The 26,847-nt window shown below is 38.0% G+C and overlaps 1 protein-coding gene across 4 annotated transcripts in view; it reads right to left on the bottom strand.

Moving 5' to 3' along the window:
- Positions 1–26,847, bottom strand: part of Pik3c2g (phosphatidylinositol-4-phosphate 3-kinase catalytic subunit type 2 gamma) — a 352,621-nt gene that overhangs the window by 312,005 nt on the left and 13,769 nt on the right. For 3 of the 4 annotated variants that reach the window (XM_006976490.4, XM_015995399.3, XM_076568126.1), the window contains exons 2-4: positions 10,425–11,180; positions 4,689–4,771; positions 656–813 (exon numbers count right to left, since the gene is read on the bottom strand). In XM_006976490.4, the coding sequence (XP_006976552.1) occupies positions 656–813; positions 4,689–4,771; positions 10,425–11,102 (919 nt within the window). In that variant the 5' untranslated portion in view covers positions 11,103–11,180. Of the gene's footprint in view, positions 1–655; positions 814–4,688; positions 4,772–10,424; positions 11,181–13,884; positions 14,013–26,847 lie in introns of those variants that run through there. The other variant, XM_076568125.1, reaches the window with a different exon arrangement.

Raw genomic sequence — 26,847 nt, 5'->3', positions numbered from 1 at the left:
TCCATTGTGCACTTGAAAATTGTTGTCTGTTGTTAAGTAATAATCCATGTAGTCACACCTGGATGTTTAATAAACAAACATTGCTCTTCAAAATAGAAAGCCATAGAACAAAAGAACAGGACGCTATATAACTTTAAAGAAATCTTCAAGTGATAGAGAAGAAAATGTCTAGTAAATATAATATAACATAAATTTCTAGGAACCATATTCAGAGACTCATTCTTAGTCAACAGTTCTGATAATTAAGCTAGCATGAGCTGCATAGAGCTTGTAAATTTCTTACTGTGGGAGCAGATGCCATCTTTCTTTTTCACAGTTTATTCATACACCTGAACAAAGTAGTTGTTCCTGCTGGGTAGGAAATGACATTTTCACGTATACATCATTTTTATCTGGAAAATTTTAGAAATTCCATTTATTTTAATTGTGCCAAAATCTTGCTCCACCTGCTATTATTAATAGCAAGGAAACAAAGACTTCTGGAGAGCACTATGTAGAGTCCCTGTTCTCAACTCAGATGTCTATAATAACTAGCTCATGGTTGATTTCCTTTATTTCCCTTTAGGGCAGAATAGTTCCAAACGGTGATTCTTTTAATGATTTCAAGCCTATCTATTGTTACTGAGATTGTGTGTCTGCTTGCAAGTTTTCTTACCTTGTGGCAGAAGATGAAGGGTCTGTGCTGCATTATTAGTGAAAATATTTACTCTGAACTTGCTGTCAGAGAAGAGCTGGGATGGATAAGCTGTAGTGATGGCCCAGATCTTTCCAGAATTGGAATTAATGTCATTTGCATGATATGTTTCTCTTATTCTGGAAAGTGTATGCAAAAAAGGCTTAGGATATGATATGAAATTAAAAAACAAAACAAAACATCACACAATCATAAGGAACTCCAGCAAGATCTGAACAACCCTGAAAATCAGGAAGCAGCCACCTTCCCTCTGTGGCATGGTTTAGTAGAAATTATAATCACACCAAGAACAAGGCAGTTCTAGGCTTCTGGGGGATGCTCCAGCTGAAATTATAAAGAATATGCTTTCCTGTCAGATAGGAAGATCCACCCGGTGCAGCATCACTTGCTTCTGACTTTGGTCCTGATGTCATGGCTCCTCCTCTCAGATCCCTTGAATGCCTAGTTCCCTAAAGCTGTAAGTATGCTTTAGATCAGAGATGCGAGTAAATAAATTGATTCTTTTGTTGGTGCCTAATTCACAAACAATGTCACTATTTCTCCACAATCTTAAAGTTGTGATTTTATAATTGTTTTACAAAAACTATTGACTTATGAGTGCATGCTGAAAAAATAGCACACACTGGAGTCAAAGAATTGCTAAGATGTTAATCCATGAAGCAGACACTTTATGTTTGAATCTTCATGCTTCTGCTTTGGAATATTAGAGCCAGAGGCATGCTATTGGACTTGCCTCTTTGTGCACACAAAAGGGGCCGTTACCACCTGCTTCAGTGGTTTTATGTGAGGGTTAAAACAGAAAAGGCATAAAAGATTTAGAGACTTGGAAGCCATGTGAAGCATCACGATCATCACTCTGTATTGCCATAACTGGTCCGTGTAGGCCCATGTTTAATATGTAGAATATAAAGAAGCTAACAAATATAAAATGCTTCTCATGGTGAAGTGAAATCTTGTTGGTATTTATTTGTGTTATTTTTATTGTCATCCAAACTCTTCTTAAATCGAAAATTATGGTTCTATATTAATCTTTGGATCCTTCCTGTTGTGGTTTATGTAAACTGTTATCTAGGGTCTCACACATCCATGTGTTTGAACACTTGGTCCTCAGATTATATAACACTTTATGGAGGTGGGGGAACTTTTAGGATGTGGAGCTCAGCTGGAGGAAGTATGTCAGTGTGGGGTGGGCCTTGAGGTGTATGGCCCAGGGATGCTTCCTGTCTCCTCTCTGCTTCAAATATTGGTACATATATACCAAGATACTGCTCAGTGCATGAATAATTTCAGCTTCTACCATTTGGGGCAATTAAATTTAAAGTACAAACTTGCTTTGGAATATCTTTCTGTACACGGTGAATATGTTTTGCTTTCATTTGTTGATAAATAAAGCTGTTTGGCCAATGATGAGGCTGATTAAGGTTAAGCGGCACATTCAAAATGAAGAGGGAGATAAAGAAGGGTGGAGTCCTGGCTCACTTTGAGCCACTGCCAGGAGAAGCAAGATGTGAGAGAACAGGTAATACCACAAAGCCATGTGTGTTCATGTAAGATCTCTGTGTGTTCAGGGATACAGTCAGCATTGGAGACATATGCCTTTAAGACCTAGGGGGCTGTACATTCAGACAGTGACGAGGCAGTCATGTGTTTGGGTTTACAACCAATGAGAAGGCAGAACAACATACTATAAAAAAACGAGCCGACAGGAAGTAGGTCACTTTTCGCGAAGCTGGGACAGCAGGAGGAAGGGTGAGATTTTAGCTCTGAGCTCTGACTTCTCGGCTTTCTCTTTAAAAAAAAAAAAAAAAAAAAAAAGAAATGGGTTGAGTTAAGTTGTAAGAGCTAGCTAGCAAGAAGCCTGAGCCATAGGTCATACAGTTTGTAATTAATATAAGCCTCGGTGTGTTTACTTGGGACCAAGTAGCCTCAGGACCAGATGGGACACAGGAAAACTTCCAGCTACACAAACTCATGATTGATTCTTCCCTAACCCTTGTGGGGCATCCAGTATGAACTGGGACTTCTTTTGTGTATGATGGAATTTTACTATGTTTTATAATCATGTAGTGTTTCTTTAAAAAATAAGATTTAAAAAATTAGGTCAAAACAATCAAATCAAGCAATTATTAACATCTTTAATAGGAACATAAATGAATCCTAATAAAATACTTAACTAAACTTTTTAAATTTTAGAAAAATAAATGTAATGAGATATTTAGATCTAGTTTATTATGGATTGTGAGACTGTCTTGTGAAACTTGGTCTTCATACTTCAGTTGATTTCCTTATTTACTTTTATAGTTTGGAACTGAGAATTCCAAGAACTGAGTGAATCCTAACAGATTTTATTAAGGGAACAGTGTGCTTAGAGAGGAAATCATTGTGCATACAGACACTTAAGCTACAAGTACAATCTCTTATTTCTCTTTACTACACCAACCTTACATTTGGTTGGTTGCTTTAGTTCTCATGATTATTTAAAAAGAAATCATTGGGAAAAGTGTTTTTAAGAGTTTGGAACACACAGCACAAGTCACTGACAAAATCACTTAGTGTGATTTCCTGTCACAGTTGTACCTACATTTTATCATCTAAGAATATAAAACTACATGTTAGAAAACAGAAGAATTGCTGGAGTTTACAAACATCCCCTTCAGTGGTATATTAAGGTAGGTATTCTTCACATATGCAGGCAGGAATTACCAAATTATAGCTTTGAAGATTTATTTTTATTATTAATTTTAAATTACATGTATATGCACATCTCTCTATGTGTGTATGTGCATGTGGGTGAAGGTGCAAATAGGTGTAGAAGAGATCATCAGATACCCTGGTGCAGGAAGGACAGCTGGCTGTGAAACACCAGATGTGGGTGCTGGAAACCATGCATGGGTCCTGTGCAAGAGCAGCAAGTGCTCTTCACTGTTGGACCACTTCTTAGTAATGAAGTCATCATCAATATTGTTGTCTTCGATGATTCTAATCTAAGAATATAAAGGATCCTTTAGATTTTTGCTGTATGAATTTGCAAGAAATTAATGAAAATTGAACATTTGTACTGTCTTGAGATGATTTGCTTTGTTTTTCTGTATGTAAATGTGTTTTATATATATAATATTTCCAATGTAGTTGTCAGAGATATTTGTTTGTTTGGTTTTTATTTTAGCTCTCTCCAAGTCATTTTATTTTATTATTATATTATAAAAAGCCTATATTATAAATGAATGAAGAAGTTTTAGGAACAGAAACATCCTTTAAATTAATTAGCAACTCAAATCTTTCATCTACTTTCATCATTTAAACCTTTAAATAAATACAGATTTTTTACATTTAAGACAAAATATTCAAGAGAATAAAATCAAGAGGACTAAAGAAAATACATTGAATTTTCAAAGTAACAGAAAAAATTTCCACTAGATATATGATAACAACATGAGAAAAGCAAACACCTTTATATCATAATGTTAATGTTTAGATTAGCAAGGAGACTAATGGCATTGCTGGAAGGTTCTCTAGAAATCAATGACGTTCTCAATGGAGAAACAAAAATGTGCTTGTTCAATGTGGTTGCAACTTCCTTGAGAGAGGACTCAGCTGATAGGAAGGGACTCACATGACTGAAATGTTCTTGGTAGGAGGGTGAACCTATAGCAATTTAGGCCTGAGTCACCTGGCCCAAATGCCCCAAATATTTATGTAATGAAATCAGCTATGAATACACTACAAGTCAAACTACCAATGAACAAGGGCAGTTCTGACAGAGAAAGTATCGTTTAATCAACATTTCAATGGAAAAATAACTTGTTTGAGTGTAGAAAAGAAAAGCCAGTCATCAAGGTGATTAAAGACAGTTGGTCAAAAATTGTTTTTCTTCTATTAGCAAGCTACAGGGATTTGGCATTTTGCATGCAGAACTAGATACTGAGTGGATTTAAAAATAGAGACATTTATTTGGACACAGAAACTTCAATATTTATGAAAGAGTGATACTCACTTTCTCACTTTGTTACAAAAGGAGGCCAGGCTCCTGTTACTCCCTTGTGGTACTTCAACTATTTGAATGGGACCACCAACTGGCTGGAAGAAAAAATTGCTGATTTAATACAGCTCAATACAGAAAAAACACCAACTTGTTTATGTAATTTCATTTTCTTCTAAGGATAAGTTTGGACTTAATTTTACCTTTTTGAATTCTGTTGAAGAAATATTTACATATAGAAACATGTATAGAACTTAGATATGTGATTTTAGTTTTCAGAATGCATACATCTGTGCTATCACACTGACCTATTTATACTTAGCAGTGTTTAGATTTCTACCATCATATATTACTTACATATTCTTTTTTATCCTTGCCTTCTGTTACTAAGTGATGTATCTTTTTAAGTGTCTTCCCATTGTCACCTATCAGCAGTCCAGTGTTTAACTCACCGAGCATTGACATGCTATCATGTAACTATCCCATGACTCCTTTGGTCCTCTTCCTCCTAATGGACATTTGAATTGTTGATAGCTTTTGGCAACTATCAAGAAATCATCCTTTCATGTCTTAGTGCCTTTGTGGCCATATGTTTAATATGTTCATAATATATGAATTAAGCTTTCAGTTAGAGGGTACATATGTGACTGCTTTTAAATCACTTTGCCTCATGTATTTTGAAGCTCTATTATCAACTGTGTACACATTAAATTTATTGTCTCTTCCAGACTGACTCTTTCACCACTATAACATGACTTCTTTTATCTCTAGCAACACTGTCTTAAATCATGCTTTGCTGATGTTAGAACCATAGCAAACTTCCTTTTCAGGCTGAGAGTTAAATTCTTGGTTATTTTCTTTTTCAGTCTAACTATCTGTCAGGTTAATCCTTTTCTGGCAGTAACTGTGCCTTTATGTTCTTTAAATCTAATGTGTTATTATTGTTCAGTCTTCTTAATGTATTTATATTTAATATATTTATGGAAATGATTTGATTTCAGGTCATTATGTTTACTTGTTTTTATGTGTGTTTTTAATTTTACTTTTTCTCTTTCTCTCATTCATTTTTATTTAATTTTCTATTTATCTCTTGGTTCAATATAATTCCATTAGTAAAGTATTATTTCACTGTCTTGGCTCCCAATATCTCTGACTCCCCCATCTCCGGTTCCCACTGTCTCTGGATCACATTGCCACAGGCTCACACTGCCTCTGTCTACTGACTCTGGCTAATACTACCTCTGGCTTCCACTGCCTCTGGCTCCCACTGCTTATGAATCCCACTGCCTCTGGTGCCAACTTCCTTTGGTTCTAATCTCTAGCTCTCACTGTCTCTAGGTCCCTTTTCAATGGCTCCCACTGCCTCTGGTTCTATTCTCTGGTTAACCACTGTCTCTAGTTCCATTATCTCCTAGTCCTACCTCTCTGATGAGAAGTTTCAGATGGCTGCCACACTCCCTGAAACCTCTTTCCAACTCATTGTAAAACTTTTTTTTTTTTTGTCATTTTGACTTTAAATATTTGAATGCCATTTGCCTGTATTTGGATGACTTTGCATTTATTTGCAATTTGTTACCTTTTTGACTCTATAATTAGTTATTTTCAACTAAATTTGAGAAATTTTTCTCAACAATATTCCTTGAGCCTTCCAAATTTTGGCCAAGATGTAGTAAATCCCCAGACGCTTCTGAACCTACCCACTGCATAGCTTCCTTCTTGACAGTGCAACACCCAGCAAATCCAAGCTGCTTCTGCCCTGCAGCTAACTGCCCAGCTTTGCTCTCCAACTCAGAGTGGTGCTGTCATCCAAGCTCCACCAGACTGCACAGCTGCAGGGAACTGCCCTGTAGGCACAGACCCGGCTCCTGGCAGCTCGTAGGGAATCTGTGTACTATGCTACCTGTTGTCCAAAGCCTGAATTCAGCAGCTTTTAGTATTTTGTCTAATTTTGACAACATTTGTGACAGTAGGGAAATATACTGATTATTGTGCTGTCATGATATAAATTAGATATCCTTAAGGTATATTCAATTTTCATTCAGATAATGTGAGGTAGCATTCCTTAGGCAATGATCTTCTTGCAGAGTTAGGTATTCTTTTATTCCTATCTGTAGTTTTTACTAGGCTGCCATTGATTTGTCCTCAGGTCAGTTTGAGTCACAATCCTGAATTCAGGAAATCTGTCTTTACTGCCCCAGATTCTTTCTTTCTAGCAGAGCAAAGTATTCAATGGAATTTTCGGTTCCTCCTGTATATTATGATTGCTATTCTCTCTCTCTCTCTCTCTCTCTCTCTCTCTCTCTCTCTCTCTCTCTCCCTCTCCCTCTCCCTCTCCCTCTCCCTCTCCCTCTCCCTCTCCCTCCCTCCCTCCCTCCCTCCCTCCCTCCCTCCCTCTCCCTCTCCCTCTCCCCCTCCCTCCCTCCCTCTCTCCCTCTTCCTCTCCCCCTCCCCCTCCCTCTCCCTCTCTCTACTCTCGCTCCCTCCTTCAAGTAACTATGGTTATTGCAGTGAACATAGAATAATCAAAGAAAGTATTAGAATCAATGGAACAGTAATTACTTAATTTCCTCCTTCCTTCCCTCTTCCTTTTCTTTCTCGTGTGTGCGTGTGTGTGTGTGTGTGTGTGTGTGTGTGTGTGTGTGTGTGTGTAGACTCTGTCAGGTGTTTTCCTCCGTTGGTACTTCACCTCCTTTATCGATGCTCACTCACTGACCCTGAAACTCATGTATTTGTCTAGACTGGATGATGACTGGAAATCTAGAGATCTACTGTCTCTGCCTCCCCAGCACTGGAATTGTGGACTCACACCACCACACCTAGCTTTTTTATGTTGTTGCTGGGGATCTCAAGTCCTCATGTGTATTCGTCAACTTTCTGTCCCTCTCTATGGTGATATTTTATTTCTGCTGAAATATGATTTTATTTGTATGCTAATAAATAAAGTTGCCTGGGGGTCAAAGCTAATAGCAAGCCATAGCAGAAGCCAGGTAGTGGTGGCACACACCCTTAATCCGATCACATGGCAGGCAGTATCTGTGTGTTCAAGGATAGAGCCAGCTTGGAGACACACGCCTTTAATCTCAATACTAGCCATAGAGACCTGGAGGTCTGTATAGACAGGCAGTGACAAGGAGGTCATGTGTTTGGGTTTACAACCAATGAGAAGGCAGAACAGAAAGTCAATAAAAAGACAGACACACAGGAAGTAGGTCTCTTTCTGAGGGGAAGGATGGCAGCAGCAGTGAGGGGTAAGAAGGCAGTCTTGGTCTCAACTCTTAGCTACTGCTCTGACCTCTTGGGCTTTTAACTCTGCATTTGGCTCTGTGTTTCTTATTTAATAAAAGCGTTCAGAATCACATCTACACCCCTCTTTCTTCTTTATTGTGATCTACTTCTGACCTTATTCGTGTCTTGACACTATCAGCAGAATAATCTTTAAACATGATGCAGGAAACCATGGTTATTGCAGTGAACATAAAGTAATCAAAGAAAGTATTAGAATCAATGGAACAGTAATTACTTAATTTCCTACTTTTGTAAGGCTCCCAAGCAACTGATTGCCTGCCAATCAAGTAATTTAGGAGCGTCTGTGTACAAGGATATTTTCCCCTGCTGATAAAAAGATTTTAAATTGTCATAGTGTGACTCAAATTATAAGCATAACAAAATGTTTGTGTACTTTTATAACATAGCAAAAATAAGTAAACTCCACCAGCTAAACTTCTAGTTTTTTTAATTCATTAAAATGCATTATTTAAAGATTATTTAATGTACATAAGTGCTCTGTCTGCATACACAACTGCATGCCTGAAAAGGGCATCAGATCTTATTACAGATGGTTAGGACCCCTGGAAGAGCAGCCAGTGTTCTTAACCACTGAGCCCTCTCTCCACCCCCTTCATTAAAATGTACCAGTCTACTCTAATATAATATACTATCATAGATTATACTAATAGAACATACTAGTAGGTTTGTGCTGTAGGCCACAAAAAATATATGAAGTAGGAATTCAGCTGATAATGACAAAGCTATACCTGGAGGAAAAAACTCCTCCTGTATATTATGATTGCTATTCTCTCTCTTAGTGATATTGGTTTTTGATTATTAGCTGTTTCCTGTTGTGAATTTCTCGTGTGCTATTGTAGCTTTTCCATCATTCATTGGGCACAATTTCCCCTATACAATTAAAGTATTTGTATAACTTTCTCCAACTGTGCTAAAACAGATGCAGTTAAAATCCCTAATTTCAGGCCTTTCTGTAATTATCATCATTAACAGCATCCAGCCAGGATCATCACTGGATGGACAAAAGTCTTATCTGAGATACCTCACAGATTCTCTAAGAACAGACTTAAGCATCCAGACTATCTGCTTGAGAAAGCTTGGAAGATATGCTAATTAAGCTTAACTTTCTCCTTTCCAAAGTCTTATCTCTAGTTTTAGATCCACCCTTAACAATTAACTCAGAACTAAAGGGTTCATACTTACAGGTACATGTTGCTGTGATATAAATTGCCTAGTCAAGTTGCCTAGTGACCGAGCATACTTTCCCTGCCCTGCCAGAAAACTGTGGGAGCAGAGATAGCTTGGAGAGATAAGGGCCAAAGGGATAAAAAGTCGTTTTATTTTCAGAGATGGGAAGGAGAAGAAAAAAGAAAATGGAAAAACTAGATGGATAAGAACTGGAGAGGAATGAACTGAGATTGGAAGAATGAGGTGGGAGGAGAACTAGATGGGAGGACTAGAAGAATGAGATGGAAGGTGAGGAAGAGCCAGGTGGGGAAGAACAAGATGAAGAAGAACAGGATGAGATAGAAGGAGAATGGAGAGGAGATAAGATGGGAAAGAATTAGATGGATCAGAACTTACATGGGGCAGAACTAGATGAAAGAATTAAGATAGAACTTAGAGGGGACAGCAGATAAATATAGAGAGAAATCTGGCAAGACAGGAGCTAGGCATGAGAGCAGAATACAAGCTGTGTAGAGAGAGAACTGACTCAGAATAATAAAGTGTATGGACTAAAGATTTTTGTGTACATAGATTCATATCCTTTTCATCTAAGATTAGATTATCAGCAGGTTGTAGATTCTCCCATGGACCCTGGGAGATGGCTATGGAGGGGCTGTAGCTAGAGTTTTCCTGCCTTGCCCACAGTCAGGACAAATCTCTGTCACCCGCCAGTCCCACAGCCGCTCAGACCCAACCAAGTAAACACAGAGACTTATATTGCTTACAAACTGTATGGCCATGGCAGGCTTCTTGCTAACTTTGCTTATAACTTAAATTAACCATTTCCATAAATCTATACCTTGCCACGTGGCTGGTGGCTTACCGGCATCTTTTCATGCTGCTTGTCATGGCGGCGGCTGGCAGTGTCTCTCTGCGTCAGCCTTCCACTTCCCAGAATTCTCCTCTCCTTGTCCCACCTACTTCCTGCCTGGCCACTGGCCAACCAGTGTTTTATTTATTGACCAATCAGAGCAATTTGACATACAGACCATCCCACAGCAAGGGGCTGGACCCCAATAGTCCCCATTAAGTTTGGTGAAGTGGGAACTTGAAAAATTATAGTTAAATGTAATTTTTTTTACAATAGTTGTTAATTTAAAAACATGGAATTTTTGAAATTAATAAAATGTTATAAATAATAATAATAGATTTTTCTACTTGAGATTATTTAACTTTTTTACCAATTAGTCCAATCTTTAACTGAGAAATTGTTTTCATGTTCATGTGTTTTGTACATACCTCTGTGTTTTCCAGTGATGTGCTCTCCCATGTCCTGGGTAGAAGGGAGTCCTTAGAGAATATCAGAGAAGGTTCTACAAGGTTTACATCTCCACTTCCTTTATTGTCTCTCTTGGGTATGGAGTCCATTGAGTCCGATGAATAAGGAGGGAGAATGTTGCCTTCAAATTCCGTATGACAGCTATGATGTTCATTTCCTGGTTGTCTTTGTGGATTACATCTATCCAGGCCAGTGGATGATGGAGTTAGAGCATTGAACCTGGGATCCTTGGCACCAAGGTATTTTTCAGTGGGATTTCTCCAGGAGTCTCCCTCATCTATAATCTGATGTGTAGGTAATACAGCAGGATTAAAACCAATGGCTGATGTATTCCCAAACTGAAGCTGAGAGATGTCAGGGCTCTGAGAAGTGAATTTGTTGAAGTGTCTTGGGTGTCTTCCATATGTGGATTGCCATTTTGAACCCAAATTTGGTGCACCTGGAGCAAAAAAGGCGTTTCCTTCTTTTTCACTCTCATACAGTGGAGTTTCATTATTGATCTCTTCTACTAACTCATCAAAACCCAATCTGACTTGGTTGGAAGAAAGGCACTGGTTTGCATGGTGAAATTGCTGGTGATCATATCCACCTTCCTGTGGATCAATGCAATTTGGGTCTGTTTGCCACCTATACGCCATTTTTGACTTGGTGTAACTGAGAGGATTTTCTTGGCCCCAAATATCTCCTTGATATTATAAAAGAAGTTACAAATTTTCCTAGAAAAAAAAAAAAACTGTTTTTAGCGACAAAGGCACTTGCAAGAAAAAAATCATTTTGAATAAATATACGCATATGTGGATTGTTCACTTGGCTGGGAATAACTTTCTAGAGTACGAAAAGAGTTCATGAGGACTAATGCACAGAGACTCTGAGGGAGAGTATTGACTTTGGGTTGACTCATAATATTTTATACAGAAAAACAAGTATCCCTCAATTCTGGCATGCTTCTTTTTTATCATTATTATTTTGTGTGTATGTCCACCACTTGAGTGCCTGGTGCTGAGGAGGTAAGAAGAGGTCAACAAGTTCCCAAGAACAGAACTACAGATAGTTGTGAGCCACCATGTGGGAGCTGAGAACTAAACCACAATCTTCTACAAGGGCAGCCAGTGATTCTAAGCCCTAAGCTCTTCCTCTAACCCACATGCTTCTTTAGTCCATACAAAACCCACTTCCACTTGGACTTGACTGCTTTTCTGAGATCAGTGTTTCCTCAGCTACCCAACTTTCTATGTACACATTAGCATGAATAGTCTTAATTCCCACCCCGAACCCCAACACTGTGTCACCAATCATCTTACAATAGTTATCTAGAGACTTTCCACTCCAGAACTCCTTAAATATAAATAATTGCACATTCTTATGCTCACTTCTCTAGAACTACTTCCCTTAAATTCATTAATGAGTTTCGTGCTGTTACATTTAAGAGATTGCTCACTTTTGAAAAAGCTTTGGTCCTCTGCAGCATTTGATAGGCACCCTTCACCTTCTCTTCGTAGTGTCTTGCTGTTACTTTGGCTTGCTACTGATAACCACACTATAAATTTCTTCTTTATTTCTCAAGCACTCCTTTGTCTATTTATTATTTTTTTTCCTGATCCTTTTGCGAGTTTATTTTCTCCTGAGTTATTGTCTCACTGTATGTTATTTCATCCTATCTATGTTCTGGAGATTTATTTTACTTTTAGTTTTATATATGTGTGTCTGTATGTGGGTATGTGTCTGCAGAGGTCAGAAGAGAGCATCATATGCCCTGGAGCTGAAACAGCAGGCAGTTTTGAGCCACCTGTCGTGGGTGCTAGAACCTGAACTTGGCTTTTGCAAGAACAGCAAACACTCTAAGTCACTGAGACATCTCACCAGCCCCACTCTATGTTTTAAATTATCATCCATTTATATGACTTCACCTAGTACTACTGAACCTGCTTAGTGTTTCCTTTCAATGTAGTTTTACTGTGGTATCATTTATATAAAGTCTAAAAATACTCATACTATTGGTAGTACTAAAAGCCAGGGCAATTAATTTTTCTGTTTTTGGCAAGTTGTTATTCATGTCTACCTGTTATGCCTAAATAGGCTGCATAAAATCACTTTTCAATGTCTTAACTTTGTAGAACTTAAAATCCATTGGGAATTGTCCAGCTGAAATCTTTCAGCTATAACAATATTTAGTTACAGTGACAGTAATGACTTCACTTGTGCTAGTTTGATATTTTGTTACATTTTCATTACAAAAATGAATTAATTTAGTTGCTTCATAAATCTCAACTACCTAAAATTCACCTTACATTCCACTGTTCTCTATGGCACAAAATGTCCCCATCACCCACACAATTCTTAAACCAGACCCCAAGGTCTCATCATTGAATCTTCTCTCTCCTCTATTCTCATATATCCAAAGACCCACCAGTTAGCTTCTCACATAAGCACATCTTGGGTCCACTGTCTCCTGTATAACACTCCTCACTCCTAATTCAGAACTACCAGCTTCTACCTGAAATATATAACTCTCAAACTGCTTCTGTATTTTCTGCAACCCACTTTGATCCTCATTTTCTTTCACATTATAACATTTTATTTCAGACACTAACTGCATATTTCCATGGTTACAGGGTTTTCAGTGGTTTTCCACATGATTTTAAGTCCCTAAATGACCGCGCTCTGCACTCTCTCTCCTCTCACATTGTGTCATTCAATTGCCGTCTGTATGTGGTAGCACATGGCAGCCTTCAGAACCCTGAGGTGGATTGCTTCTTTCTTCATGGTATTTTCCTGGGTTTAGGCTGGATATTTACCTTCCTAACTGGACTGGACTGGTATTTCTCACTATATTCAGTAATCAGGGCTTAGTTGAACTCTCTCTCTCTCTCTCTCTCTCTCTCTCTCTCTCTCTCTCTCTCTCTCTCTCTCTCTCCCTCTGTTTGTGTGTGAGTGTGTCTCATCTGACTCTAATCTACACAGCTCTCCAACTCACAGAGGTATTCTTTACTCATCCAGGATTATAGGCATGAGCCACCACATCCATATTATTTCTTCCAAAGAGAAAGTTCCAGACTAGAATAGGCTACAGTGCATCTTCTACATTTTTCTTCTGTCATGGCACATATCCCATTTTAACTATATGTAACACTTCCCTCTTCACTTCTGCCATCAGCTCTTTTCCTCTTCTCACTTATCTCTCAGTACCGAGCACGTTACTTCACTTACAGTACATGCTCAGTTGTATTGGTTACACAAATGAGTCAGCAAATAAAAAAAAATACAGAATCAAGATATGAGAGAAGGAAAATGAACTGATCTTGGGGTTCATTCCTTCTCACTAAGTAAATACGGCATGCTTATGATAGTCAGCATCTCGATCTTCTCAATAGAGAGGCTCTAGAATGTTCTGGACCTCATGGCATGCTTCTGGGAGATTACTTTGGTTCTGCTAATTGACAGGACACTCCATCTACTATGGGTGGTGCCATTCCTTAAGTGGATTACTGGACAATGCAAATGGAGGAAGACAGCTAAGAAGCAGCATCCATTCACCCTTCTCTGTTTCCGCTTGTGGACGTTCTGTGACAAATTGCTTCATGCTTCTGCTGCCTTGATTTCCCATCATGATGACAGGACTTTGAACTGTGAGCTAAAACCCATTCAATTCTCCATCAATTGTTCATAAAGTGGCATTTTACTTGCATTATATTTGCTTTAAATATTTTTTTAAATCATTTAATTAATGAATTATACTGATAATACTCTACACACAAGCCATTAAATTGACAGATTAGGGAAGGTTTTCAAGAGATTTTAAAAGGCATATTGAGTAAAATATTAAACAGAAAAATTTAAAAATATGTGTAGAGGCTGGATAAACGGCTCAGCACTTGAGGGTACTGGCAACTCTTGTAGAAGACCAGGGTTTAGTTCTCAGGACCCACATAGTAGCTCACAACTATCAGTAATTCCAGATCCAGGGTATATCTGATGCCTTTTTCTGGCCTCCACAGGCATTGAATGCACATTGTACATGGTCATACAATAAGGCAAACCACCATACAAATAAGATAAAAATTAATAAAATGTCAACAAGTATTAAAATATTATTTAAAATTCTAAATTTTTGACTTATGTAGATACAAATACCCCTTTTAAGAACTGGTGTTTAATAAATATTTTTTTCATTTTAGTGACAGCCATGTTGCTTATCAATATAGTGCACTTTTTTATTTATCTGAAATAAAAGAATTTTCAAGCATATGAACCTTTGACTTCATCAGCCCGATGCACAGATCTTTCTTTAACTGATGACCCACTCCTCTTTATTCTTTGATGAGAACTGTGGTAATGGTAACTCCATATAACACTGTTCATATCATATTGCCACAGGTCAGATTTATGGAGGGCTAATTATCTGGCCTCAAAGAGAAATCAAAGGCAAAACAGGTTCTATTAAGGCAAGAACAGCCCTGACTGTGGTCTCCATCCTCCACATGCACAAAGGTGGCAATATCAGCTAAAGAGCTCCAGTGTTTAGAATAGGAACACAGATGATATTTTCCCCAGAGTGCAAAGAATAAAAAGGACCTTTCTAAACATGTCAGTTCTTGACCCTAAAAGTTCTGGGTGTGCTTGCTGCTTAAAAGGACAAAACTTAGACGACGTGCAGAGTCTAAGTAATGGATTAAGGAAAGATGATCTGGAGTTCACACAAACTTTAGACATAGAAATAAGATCAGTTTTTTTTCTTTTAGATTATAAATAAGTAGAAGATAAAATGGATGAGAGTTATACTAGCATGGAGCACATCAAAGGTACCTAAGCTAATCCTTCTGTAGTTTCAGAACAATGCAAGGAAATGTATAACCATTACAGCTAACATGATTTCTGAAAAGACTTTGAGATGGAAGACTGATTTGCGGTGCTGGAGCCTTTTATCTGCCACACTAAGCTTGTGTAGGTATCACAGCTGCAAATAAACCTTCAGACTTGAACCTTAAAGATTCCTCATCTTCTTCATGGCAATCTGGTCTGTATCATTTACATTTGTTATCTAGTATATATTTACAATGTCCATAATATTTATATAACCTGTGTGTTCTTTATATCACTCTACTTTTTAACTTCTATTAGAAATTGGGTAATATAGTAAAAATTGCAACTTTCTTAGTGTGTTCACCTAAGTGAAGGCAAAAGGTAATCGGAGAACAGTTACAGTTGCCATTTTCACAAATCACACATTTTCTTGATCATGGTTGGTCCTACAGAAACCTCACTTCCTTTTCAACTCCCTAAAACTTCTTGTGTCTGAATGATTTACAGCTGTCACTATTTTGGAAAGATACTGGCATGCCATGATACATAACAACTTATATCTTCACACTTGTGCACCAGGCTTTTTCTTTGGGGCCACCAACCAGCTCCCAAATCATGACACAGAGACTGATTATTGGTTTTGAATGCTTGGCCTAGCTTAGGCACGTTTCTGGTCAGCTCTTTTAACTGAAATTAACCTGTTTCTCTTTATCTACCTTTTACCTCAGGGCTTATTGCCTTTCTTACTTCTGTATATCTTTCGTGTACTGCTTCTATATGTCTGGCTGGCTGGCGTCTGCCTGGCTTCTTGCCCTGGGCATGTTCCTCACTCTCCCCTCCTTCTTCCCTCGTTCTTCCCTTCTCTCTCAAGCCTCGATTTCTCCTCTTGTTTATTCTCTCTGCCCACCAGCCCTGCCTATCCTTTCTCCTGCCTAACTATTGGCCATTCAGCTCCTTATCAGACCAATTAGGTACCTTAGGTAGGAAACATGAAACAAATGCAGTACATCTTTACATAATTAAACACACATCCTTATGTCATTAAACAAATGCAGCATAAACAAAAGTAACACACCTTTACACAGATAAAGTGATATTCTGCAGCACGAACAAGTGTAACACATCTTTGCCTAGTTAATATTTCAGAACACATATATACTTCCCACCTCTACATTTATTTATTCAGGATCAGTTTTCAAACATTTTAGGTCAAGCACTAGAAATACAAAAATAGAATATGTGAAATGAAGCTCTTTCCTTCCAGGAACACATAGACTTAAATTTGTAGTTAAGCTAAGTATGCTAGAGTTACACTGATGGACAGTAGGGACCGGTAGATCCAAGGGGGGTTATGGGTAGAGATAATACTGGAAAGCCAATTTTTCTTGAAAGAGTAAAATAAGAGTAAAATTTAAGAGCATTTGAGGCTCACATATTAGGTGTGTTATTGTTTATCAGGTTTAACACCTCAGAGATGATCTAGTCCATGACATGGGAAACTAGTTTCAATGACTTACTTACACATACTGTTGTGACAGTAATTAATTCTGTTCCTTGGGTATGTCTTACTAGTAAACAGGCATACAAAGACAGCCTTCAGCTCCTATGTATAAGTTTTGGAGATACTCTTGAGGGGCGCTTGTTTCAGGCCAGCTGGGAGTCAGGGCACAGCTACATTCTGATAGCTCTGGTCATGGGAACGGGCACTTGCTGCAGCTGCTTATGCACAGCCAAGAAGTGCCAGGCAAGCCTGCATTAGAGAGAGTCGCAGGACAAAAAGAGTGCGAAGTGCTGGGTGGCGGGCACACCTTTAATCCCAGCACTCGGGAGGCAGAGGCAGGCAGATCTCAGTGAGTTCAAGGCCAGCCTGGGCTACAGAGTGAGTTACAGAAAAGGTGCAAAGCTACACAGAGAAACCCTGTCTCAAAATAACAACCTCCTCCTCTACACACACTTGTGTTATTAAATAGCCTTCTAATAGATGAGGGAACTAGAGGACTATTTCCAACAATTTACTGATGTCCCAAGACATCTTTTACATTAAAACCATTTGTGGAAGCAGTAGGATTAGTTATGCAAATATATAGAATTCTCAGTTTAATGTAATGAAGAAAATGAACTTTCTAGGCAGAATTGAGATGTGGAAAAGGAGGTTGTTTTCTAAGCAGAGGATGCTAATTTTGCAAAGCCATAAGGAATGGAGGACACACAAGAGTAGGAAAAGGAGGAGACGGAGGAGGAGTGAGGCTCAGAAGGAGAAAGCTGAGCAAATGAAGGAAAGATCAACATGTCAGGAGAAACTGCTGCAAGCAGACCGAAGTGCTGAATCACGGAGTAAAAAACACCAGCATGGTTTAAAAATTCCATAGGAGAGTTTGTGTTGTTGGATGCTGACAACAATGTACTGCACATGGAAATTGAGATCTGGTATATGATATAATTAAGAGAAGAAAATTGGCCTGGAACCTAAAAGGATAATTAGAGCTCCTCATATTGCCATGGCTATGGAAGACATGCTACTCATAAACTCCCGAGGTTTGATTTTCAGACAATCAAAGAGACAGAGATATATCAATGTGAGTACTGCTGGGAGTTTGCGAGCGCATCTGCTGTTGGTAATAACAGAGAACAGATTGTGAGGCTACAAAAATAGAGGCTTTATATTATCTCATGTTTTGGGAAATATGAGCTATAAGGCCTGTGTCTGGTGATGGCCTTCCCTTGGGGAAAAGTCCTAAAGTAAAATAGCATAAGAAAAGATTGTGTGTGTGTGTGTGTGTGCGTGTGTGTGTGTGTGTGTGTGTGTGTGTGTGTGTGCATTTGATGTGTGCACATGTATATGTGTCCCTTCATATAAAGCTACCAGGGATCCAGATATAATATAATAACCATAATTAATCTTAATTACCTCCTGGAGGTTCTACTTTTAACACCACAATTTTAACCCACAAAATGCCCTACAATAGGGATTCATTTTTAATACATTACCCAAGTCATAGCCACAAGCACTAAATACGCCCATGTGTTTTTAGGTAACTCAGATACTTAAATATTTTAAATATGGCTCAATATAGCTGCCTGCTTTAAGAATTTAGTGAGGGAGATGAAGACTTTCTGAAATGATCAGGATTAGTTTATAGAGTTAAAGAAGTACCCACCATCTTTCCCTCTGCCTTCCTATTATTAGTTGTAGTGTTTTCCTTAAAATAGCCTATGAGTAGTACTACAAATAGGATACATATCAGAACCACTGCTGATCCTTACATATTGTGGTTAGCAGTATTAAACCTGTAGGTCACAAACCCTTTAGGGGTCAAACAACCCTTACACAGGAGTCGTCTAAGACTATGGGAGAACACTGATCTAGACTGTAGTAATGAAGTATCTTAAGCCACAAACTAAAAAGCAGGGATGGGACCTTGTGACAGGCCCAGTACTTGCTGACAAGATGAAGGACTTATGTCCAGTCCCTGGGAATTACACAGTGGAAAGAGAGTACAGACTCCCACAAGTCATCCCGTGACTTCCACACACTTGCTGTTGCATACATGCAGAGGTTTACAAGATTACACATACACACCATACACATATACTCACAGTAAATAATTTAATAAATGTAATTAAAGTATTATTTTACAAAGATAAATCAGCATTGCTTGGGAGACTAACTGACATCAGGGTGAATAATTGCTGGGATAAGCTGGGCTATCTGAGACAAGGTCTCCCTCTGTGGTCCAGGATGGCCTTAAACTCACAGTGTAGTCCATATTAATCATGACTTTGTTGATTCTCTTACCTCAGACTCCCATGAGAATACAAGCTGCACAACTTTGCCTAGCTCTTACTTTTATCCATTTGATAATTTGAAATGAATCATGAATAAAGTCTTTAAATATTTTATTAGAAAATAACAATAGCCCTTGAGCCTAATCAAGTCTGTGTACAGTTCTCACATGTAAGCAACATTTCCTCAGGGTCAACTCTAAGGCAAGAGGAGTTAATGGAAGTGAAAGTGATGGGTCAGGAAACTCACCTTCCCATCCACTCACAGGTACACAACTTGCTCTAAATTAACTTCCTGTGACTCAGATTGATTCATTATTGCCTTTCATTAGGGACAGCCAGTTCTTCACAACATAACTTGTCAGTATGTGGCTAAAAGTTCCTGTCGTTTTATATTTGGGGATCTACTGTATCCTCTAAATATAAATGCTTCTGGTTTGCCTTTTCTACTTAGTTCCCAAATTTATATACTTCCAATAAAATACGAAGGATATATGTGCGTGTGTGTACATGTGTGTATGCATGCACTTGCATGTCTCTGTGTGTGCATATGTGTCCATGCATGCACATGCGTGTGCTGTATTCATCTTTGTTTCCATCTGGCTGTAGCATCTCTGTTAAATATTAATATATCTTAGAAAATTTTCTTATAAAGGTTCTGCTCACTGTTGTGAATATTTGCCTAAGAATGGAAATGGAAGGAAAGTAATTCGCTGTTATTATTTGAATATGGGTCTGGAATCGAAGTGATAAACAGCTTTATCTCATAAATTAAACCTCACAGAGTGGTAATTTGGATGAAAGAAGACAAGGGGCAGCTTAACGAAATTATAAAACAACATGCAAGGTCTAGTTCCTTATCATTATCTTTAGATGTGACATTATTTCTTTAGGATGTCATATGTCTACTAAGGTGACTCAATTCATCAAAAATCTTCTAATGAAGAAGCCAGAATCCTTTTATAGTTTAGTATCACCAGTTGCAAAGACTGGCAAGCATTTTGTCAATCCTCTTTATACCATATGATAAGTAAAGCAGACCAAATAGAAATGGAAGAGACATACATCACACTACATACACATGACACACACGCGTGCATATACACACATACACACACACACACACACACACACGCACACCACACATACACCCCCCCCAACACACACACACACACACACACACACACACACCATACACACACACACACACACACACACATGCACACCACACATACACACACACAGGCAGGCACACACACATACACACACACACATACATACACATACCCACACAAGTACACCACACATGCACACTTACACACCACTGACGGGCGCTTACTTTATCATCTGAAGGAACTGTAGGCCCAAGGCCCTGGTAGGCAGATGGTTAACTCTCTGTGGCTTCCTCAGTGAGTGGGTAAGTGCTGGTCAGTTCTCTCCACCTCTTGCCCTTCTGACTGCAGCCTTCTTCAGTTGCAGCCTCCAACCCCTTCCTGTGCACTATCCATGACTAAAATTTGCATTAATGCAAAATACGCATTGTCAATGATTGCCCAGCATTTAGTTTGCACCTTCTGGGAAGGGAGATAAGTTTTGGGGATGTAAATGAAGAGGAAAGGCCAGTCCTGGCAAAAGAAAACCTTATTCTTTTTAGTTACCTTGAGCAAGCTTGTCTGCTTGAACTAATTAACAGGACAAGAAAAGCAAAAACGCTTGTGGTGCCGGGTCCTGGGCTTGTTTGCATAAGTTGGCTGTTTGAATCCTGGGACTTATGCAGGGACGCTTGGCTCCGTCTGGGAGGGGGGCACTGGACCTGCCTGGACTGAGTCTATCAGGTCGATCAGGTCCTCGGGGGAGACCTTGATCTGGAGGAGGTGGGAATGGGGGGTGCGTTGGGGGGAGGGGGAGGGGGTGGGAGGGGGAGAGCAGGGGAATCTGTGGCTATTATGTGGAAGTGAATGGTGTTGTAAAATAAATAAATAAATAAATAATAATAATAATAATAATAATAAAAAGCCTACCTGAGCTACAGGAGGAGTTCAAGGCCTGGATAAACATGTAACCCCCCCTAGATATCACACACATGACATTTACTCACACAGACACACATTCATAAGAAAAGCAAAAACGGTGAAGCCCAGAACTCATAGGGAAATCAAGTTACAGCTAGCAACAAGAAAAGAGAAGGATATGCTCACTTCCTGTTTTTCATGCTCAGAATGTTGGAGACTTGTCCTAACAGAAGCTAGGCACACAATGAGAAAAGCCAGAATAAGCTACAAATAATTTGGGTAAATGGTGGAAAAAATGCTCATTCACAGTGGATGAGTAATTAGATAAAACGTCATCATAAATGCATAAATATTCTTCAAGACATAAAGTGTTTGTTAAAAACTTATTGTCTCCCGGGCTTCACAGTTCAGCATATGATCTCAATAGTTGGGAAGCAGATAAAGTAGACACTGTAATTTTGAAGCCAGCCTTGTCTACACAGTGTGTTCTAAGACAGTCAGACTTTCATAGTGAGACTATGTTTCAAAATAAACACACACTCACACACACATGTACAGGTAGGTATACACACAGGTACACAAATGCATACATGTACACATGCATGCATACACACACATAGAGAAAGGACATACTAGTTCTAAAAATAATACTTGCTTAAGTAAATTAGCTATATATCTTTTGAAAATTAAGAAACAAATTTTTTAAACAACATACAAAATAAAATACAAAATAGCATTGAAATGAAAAATTGTTATAAAGGAAATTAATAAAAGAAGATATCAAATATTTAGCATAATGAGATAACATAATCAAAAACTGAAAATATAATCTTTGACTTAAAATATTAATTAAATTAATAATTTATAAAGCAAGGATAGGAGTTTTAAAATAAAAATTTAAAAGATTAAGACAGCAGAAAAGGAAGTGGTGATGTGAATGGATAAGATGTAATGCTAAAATTTTAATGCATAGAAGAGACCAATCATTTCATCAAGAAAACTCCCAAAAGTAAAGAGGAAAAAGATTGAGATGGATACCAATGCAGATAAAAAAAGATAGTTCTAAATACTTATTTAGATCCACACACAAATATGGTACATACACACTTATAAAAGAAAAACATACTTGAAACACTTTAGTGAAAAAAAAAGGGGATAGAAAAGTGACTGTGTTCAACTTTATCATTAGGGAAAATTTTCACGATTCAGGAGGTAAACATGTTTTCTGCCAAGCATTCAGTTTGCCTAGCATACATAACAGAAAATTTTTCAAATTTTATGTAAATGAGTACTCAGAAATCATTGTAGTTTTCTAATGAGAAATGTGTATCACGAGAAGTTATTTCAAAATCAGTTGATATTATCTTAGTTTAAAATATTATTGCAAATATGTTAAGACAATACTTTAAAAAACCATTTTATGGGAGGGGAAGATGGGTAATGAGTGGATAAATGCATGAGGACCTGAGTTTGGATCCCTAGCATTCATGTAAAGGCCATACCCAGGGTATGTGCCCTCCTCAGCACTGGGGAGGCATAGACAGGTAGATAGCTGGGCTCACAGGCTGTCCAGCTAAAACAGTGAGCTCCAGGTCTGGGAGAGGCCCAGCCTCAACACATAAACAAGGGAGTGGTAGAGAAAGACAAGTGACATCAATATCTGGACCACACACACACACACACACACACACACACACACACACTCACACTCACTCACACACACTCACACTCACTCACACTCATTCACACTCACTCACACACACTCGCACTCACTCGCACTCACTCACACACACACACTCACACTCACTCACACTCACACTCACACTCACACTCACTCACTATTAAGAAGCAAGGAGAAAGACCTGAGATTATTTAAACAAAAATTGAAATTCATGCAAAACTTCCATTTTATAATCAGAAAGGGGAATATTACTGCTGCTATTTTATCATGTATTAAAATAAAAGGTATATATATATATATATATATATATAATTGGCAAGGATTATGGAGACAAGTTGAGGAAAATAACATGTATTGTTTACAGATGACACAAAGGAATTATATTTGCTAAGTTTCTAGTAACAGCAGGAACCAGCTCATTACAGTTGTGGTTCAAGAACAGAAATCTGAATGAATCAAGGCTTCTCAATGCTGTCTTTCATGCCAGCAATTAATCAGAAGTAGTTGATTGAGTGAAAAACCTTACTTGGGGCAGATTTGTTCTTACTGTGATGTAGTGGGTAGCCATTCCAGCTTGGTTCTGGAAGTTCCAACCCCCATTGAGACTCTGGCAACTGTCACGCCTATGAGGCGGGGCGAGGGGAGGCGCCTGGGGACCCGAGAGCTGGATGGGCTAGCGCTCTCTCTGGGCGCTCTCTCGGTGCCAGAACGCTGACCGGTGGAGATTGACTGTGCAGAGCTCCGGAGAACACCGCTGGACTGCATTACACCTTCCCCAGACCCTGCGGCCTACCCATTACTTAATTTGTGAGTTACGCCATTAAATAAATATCCTTTTAACTACGTGGAGTGGCCAAAATAATTTCTCCAATACTGTATTATCTGGAGAAAATAGATATATCTTATCTCCTCAGGAAAGGTCACACAACTCTGAGTGTCCAGCCAGGGATTTTCCTTCTTGTATGGTGCCCAAAATTCCCCCAAATGATAAAAGTGTGAGGTGAGGTGAATGATTTAAAATACTAAATACGAGCTAGTAAAAAAGAGCATTTTTTGATCAATTGAGACACTTCCATTAGCTAAATACAGTGAGCTGTAAAGTAGTATTCAGAGTGGCTAATTATGCATAAAACTTTTCCATGCTCTTATATAAAATCAATGTAAATTTGAGACAAAGACTAAAATAATCCTGAAACATTTACTATGTCTGTGTGTACCTGCAAAGTAAGTTGAAAGCCTGTAGGAAAGAAGAAAATGGCCAGTGAATAACTGAGAAGGGGTTTTGAACACAGACAAGGTTTTCCCATTAAATTCTTTAGAGAATCTTGTATAGTACCACATATGTGGACACACAGAAACGTACAGAGGCCCTCATATATATACACAACAACAAGATAACTAAACTGATGCTTACAACATTATTTCACTCCTATGAGATGAGAATGTCATTAGGTAGACTCTCAAGGTTAACTGAGATTTGTAAATTAGATCATAGGTGAGATCTATGTGACGTAGGTCTAGGATATCCAATTTTCAAAATTATTTTTATCATTCAGGAAGAAGTAAAGTCATAGTTTTAGGCTTCTGCAGAACACATGTTAAAGTTTTGATGTACCTGTGATAGGGAATGTCCTTTCCTACTAGTCCTCAGAGAATATGGAAAAACAACAAAAAATAAGTCAGTCGAACTGGAAGAATTATCTACTGTGAGTATGTGTACAAAAAAGGGTTATACTGTTCTCAAGTGCCTTGTCATATCTTAAGTTAATTGAAGTAGAATATATATTATTAAAAAATCAATGATTGATGTAATTATATGTAATATAATTAAATTTTTTATTGATTATATACCATTTAACTTTAATATAATATAGAATTAATAATATATATATTAGTAATACATAGAGAAAAATAAAAAATACACATGCCATAACTAGATAAATGTACATGTAAGTCAACTGCAAATAACATATAAAATCTACAGATTGTTAAGTTGTGTTTGTAAAAAGGAGCAATTAACAAAGGTAAGTGGAAATTTTATTATGGATACACCAGAAAGAAAAGGATAAAGATTTCTTAAAATTCAAAACCCGGAAAGATATCCTAGGTAATTAGTAACAAAAGCACAACAATAAGCTGGTATGGCTATATTTAAAATAGATAAAATAGGGCTATAGCAAGACCGTGTAAAATCCAGAAGTGAATACTATTTGCCACGTTGGCATTTGAGGTTTGTGCCTAAAAAACATTCTCAAAACATACATGGCAACCCTTTGCTGCACCACAAGAAAATACTAAATCCACCTTCTCAGTGGAACTATTAAATCTGAATCTCACATTTATATATAAATCAGACAAAGTATCATTAACTTTACAGAAAATTTGACAAATTTAGTTTGTTAATTTGATGTAGTGGCCATAGATATTGTACCAAATAATTAGAAAATATGCTTTGTTTCCAAGGACAAGTATTACTTATAGAATCTGACTGCACATTTGGCTACTATTAATATAATTAAAAGGAAGTATCTAGGTTATTCTCCCTTAATCTGCTGTAGTAAAAATTAAATAAGGACCATATGTTCTTAAATTTCAAAGATTCCTACATAATTCACAAAGGGGGAAATCAGTAAGATAAAAAAAAATAGAAATAAAATTTCCAAGAAAAAAAAACAGTTTTGCTTGGGTAAGTTCAGGGATACACAGCACATCTACTTTTAATCTGGAGATGAAAATAAATCTTCAAAATATGCAATACAGAACCAAATATTCAGCAGAAAAAGAAATGGGAAAAATGACTGAAGATGCACATATTTTTCATAAGAGAATCATTGCTAAGAACTGATAATTTGAAAATATTTGTAAGTAAAAAATTAAGATTCATTTTGTCATGACAATCTTTATGCTTTTTCATCAGGACATGAATTTGAAAGAATAGCACTGATTTAGTTAGAAATAAATGCAATAATTTTATAGACAGGAACTGACTGTTTTGTCATCTTTTCTAAGTGTCATGAGAATTATATTAATTTTTGCTTACTAGGGAAATTTTCCTCATGAAAATTGATATCAGTTATGATGACACATTGTGAAATCATGATCGGGGCCTTACAATATCAACACAAGAGCCTGCTTATCAGTGTACACTTGTCTGTTTCACTGGATAAAATCTCTCTGTGTGTCTCTCCTTCTCTGTCTCTATCTCTCTGTCTCTCTCTCTCTCCTTCTCTTCTCACAGTTTAGTTACATTATTCTCATTTCACAAACTTGCTTCCTAGCTGGCCCAAGTGCTGTAGAGGACAAGAAGCATGCCATGGAATGAGACATCGAGTTGGGATAAGAAAGGCTTGATTCAAATCAGAGCTGACTGGTGTTATTACCAGTGCGTGTGGCAGGTGTTCATCCTCTCTCCCTGTGCTTACCTGAGACACAATTTTGCATCTGAAAATTCATTCCAAATGAGCAGTGTACACATGGCACATGTTAGGGTGAGTTTTAAGGTTTGGGGCATATCTTACTTCTCTTTTCAACCCCATATATCAGAAAAGTAATTGTCTGTCAAGTCAGATGGTTAGGGAAGTAACACATTAACGCATATTGGTCCTCAGTGGATTTTTTGTAAAGAAGTAGGCAGACAAGATACAGCAAGATCTCAGCTTGAATGATAGACAGAAACTGCTCTTCTCCCCATGACCTGTTGCCGGTTTGGAACCCATTGCTAGGAGGACACTGCTTCTATTGAACAGTAGGTTCTCTTTGCCGTGTCACTGGGGATACACCAGACTGGAAAACATGAATGTGAAGGATAATCTACCAGAGGACTGAATGTAGCTCACCACTGTCAGAAATGTAGAATTAAGGGCATTTAGGAGACAGCACAAATAATATCAGTGGAATTGAGGGGTATAACAGCCAGAGATAAGAGCAAGAAGAGGAGCCAGAAGGGAGCAGAGAAAAAGAGAGAGAGAGGGAGAGAGAGACAGACAGACAGACAGAGACAGAGACAGAGACAGAGAGAAGAGGACAGGGGCAGAAACAGAGGAAAGGCAAGAAAGAAAGGAAGAATCAGCTTTCCAGAACAGGGAGAATTACGTGCCAGATCTCTAA

This window comes from Peromyscus maniculatus, chromosome 3, assembly GCF_049852395.1.
Source record: "Peromyscus maniculatus bairdii isolate BWxNUB_F1_BW_parent chromosome 3, HU_Pman_BW_mat_3.1, whole genome shotgun sequence".
In the NCBI taxonomy this organism is placed as follows: Eukaryota; Metazoa; Chordata; class Mammalia; order Rodentia; family Cricetidae; genus Peromyscus; species Peromyscus maniculatus.
Note: the sequence above shows the minus strand (reverse complement) of the source record. Positions and strands in the feature narration are given on the sequence as shown.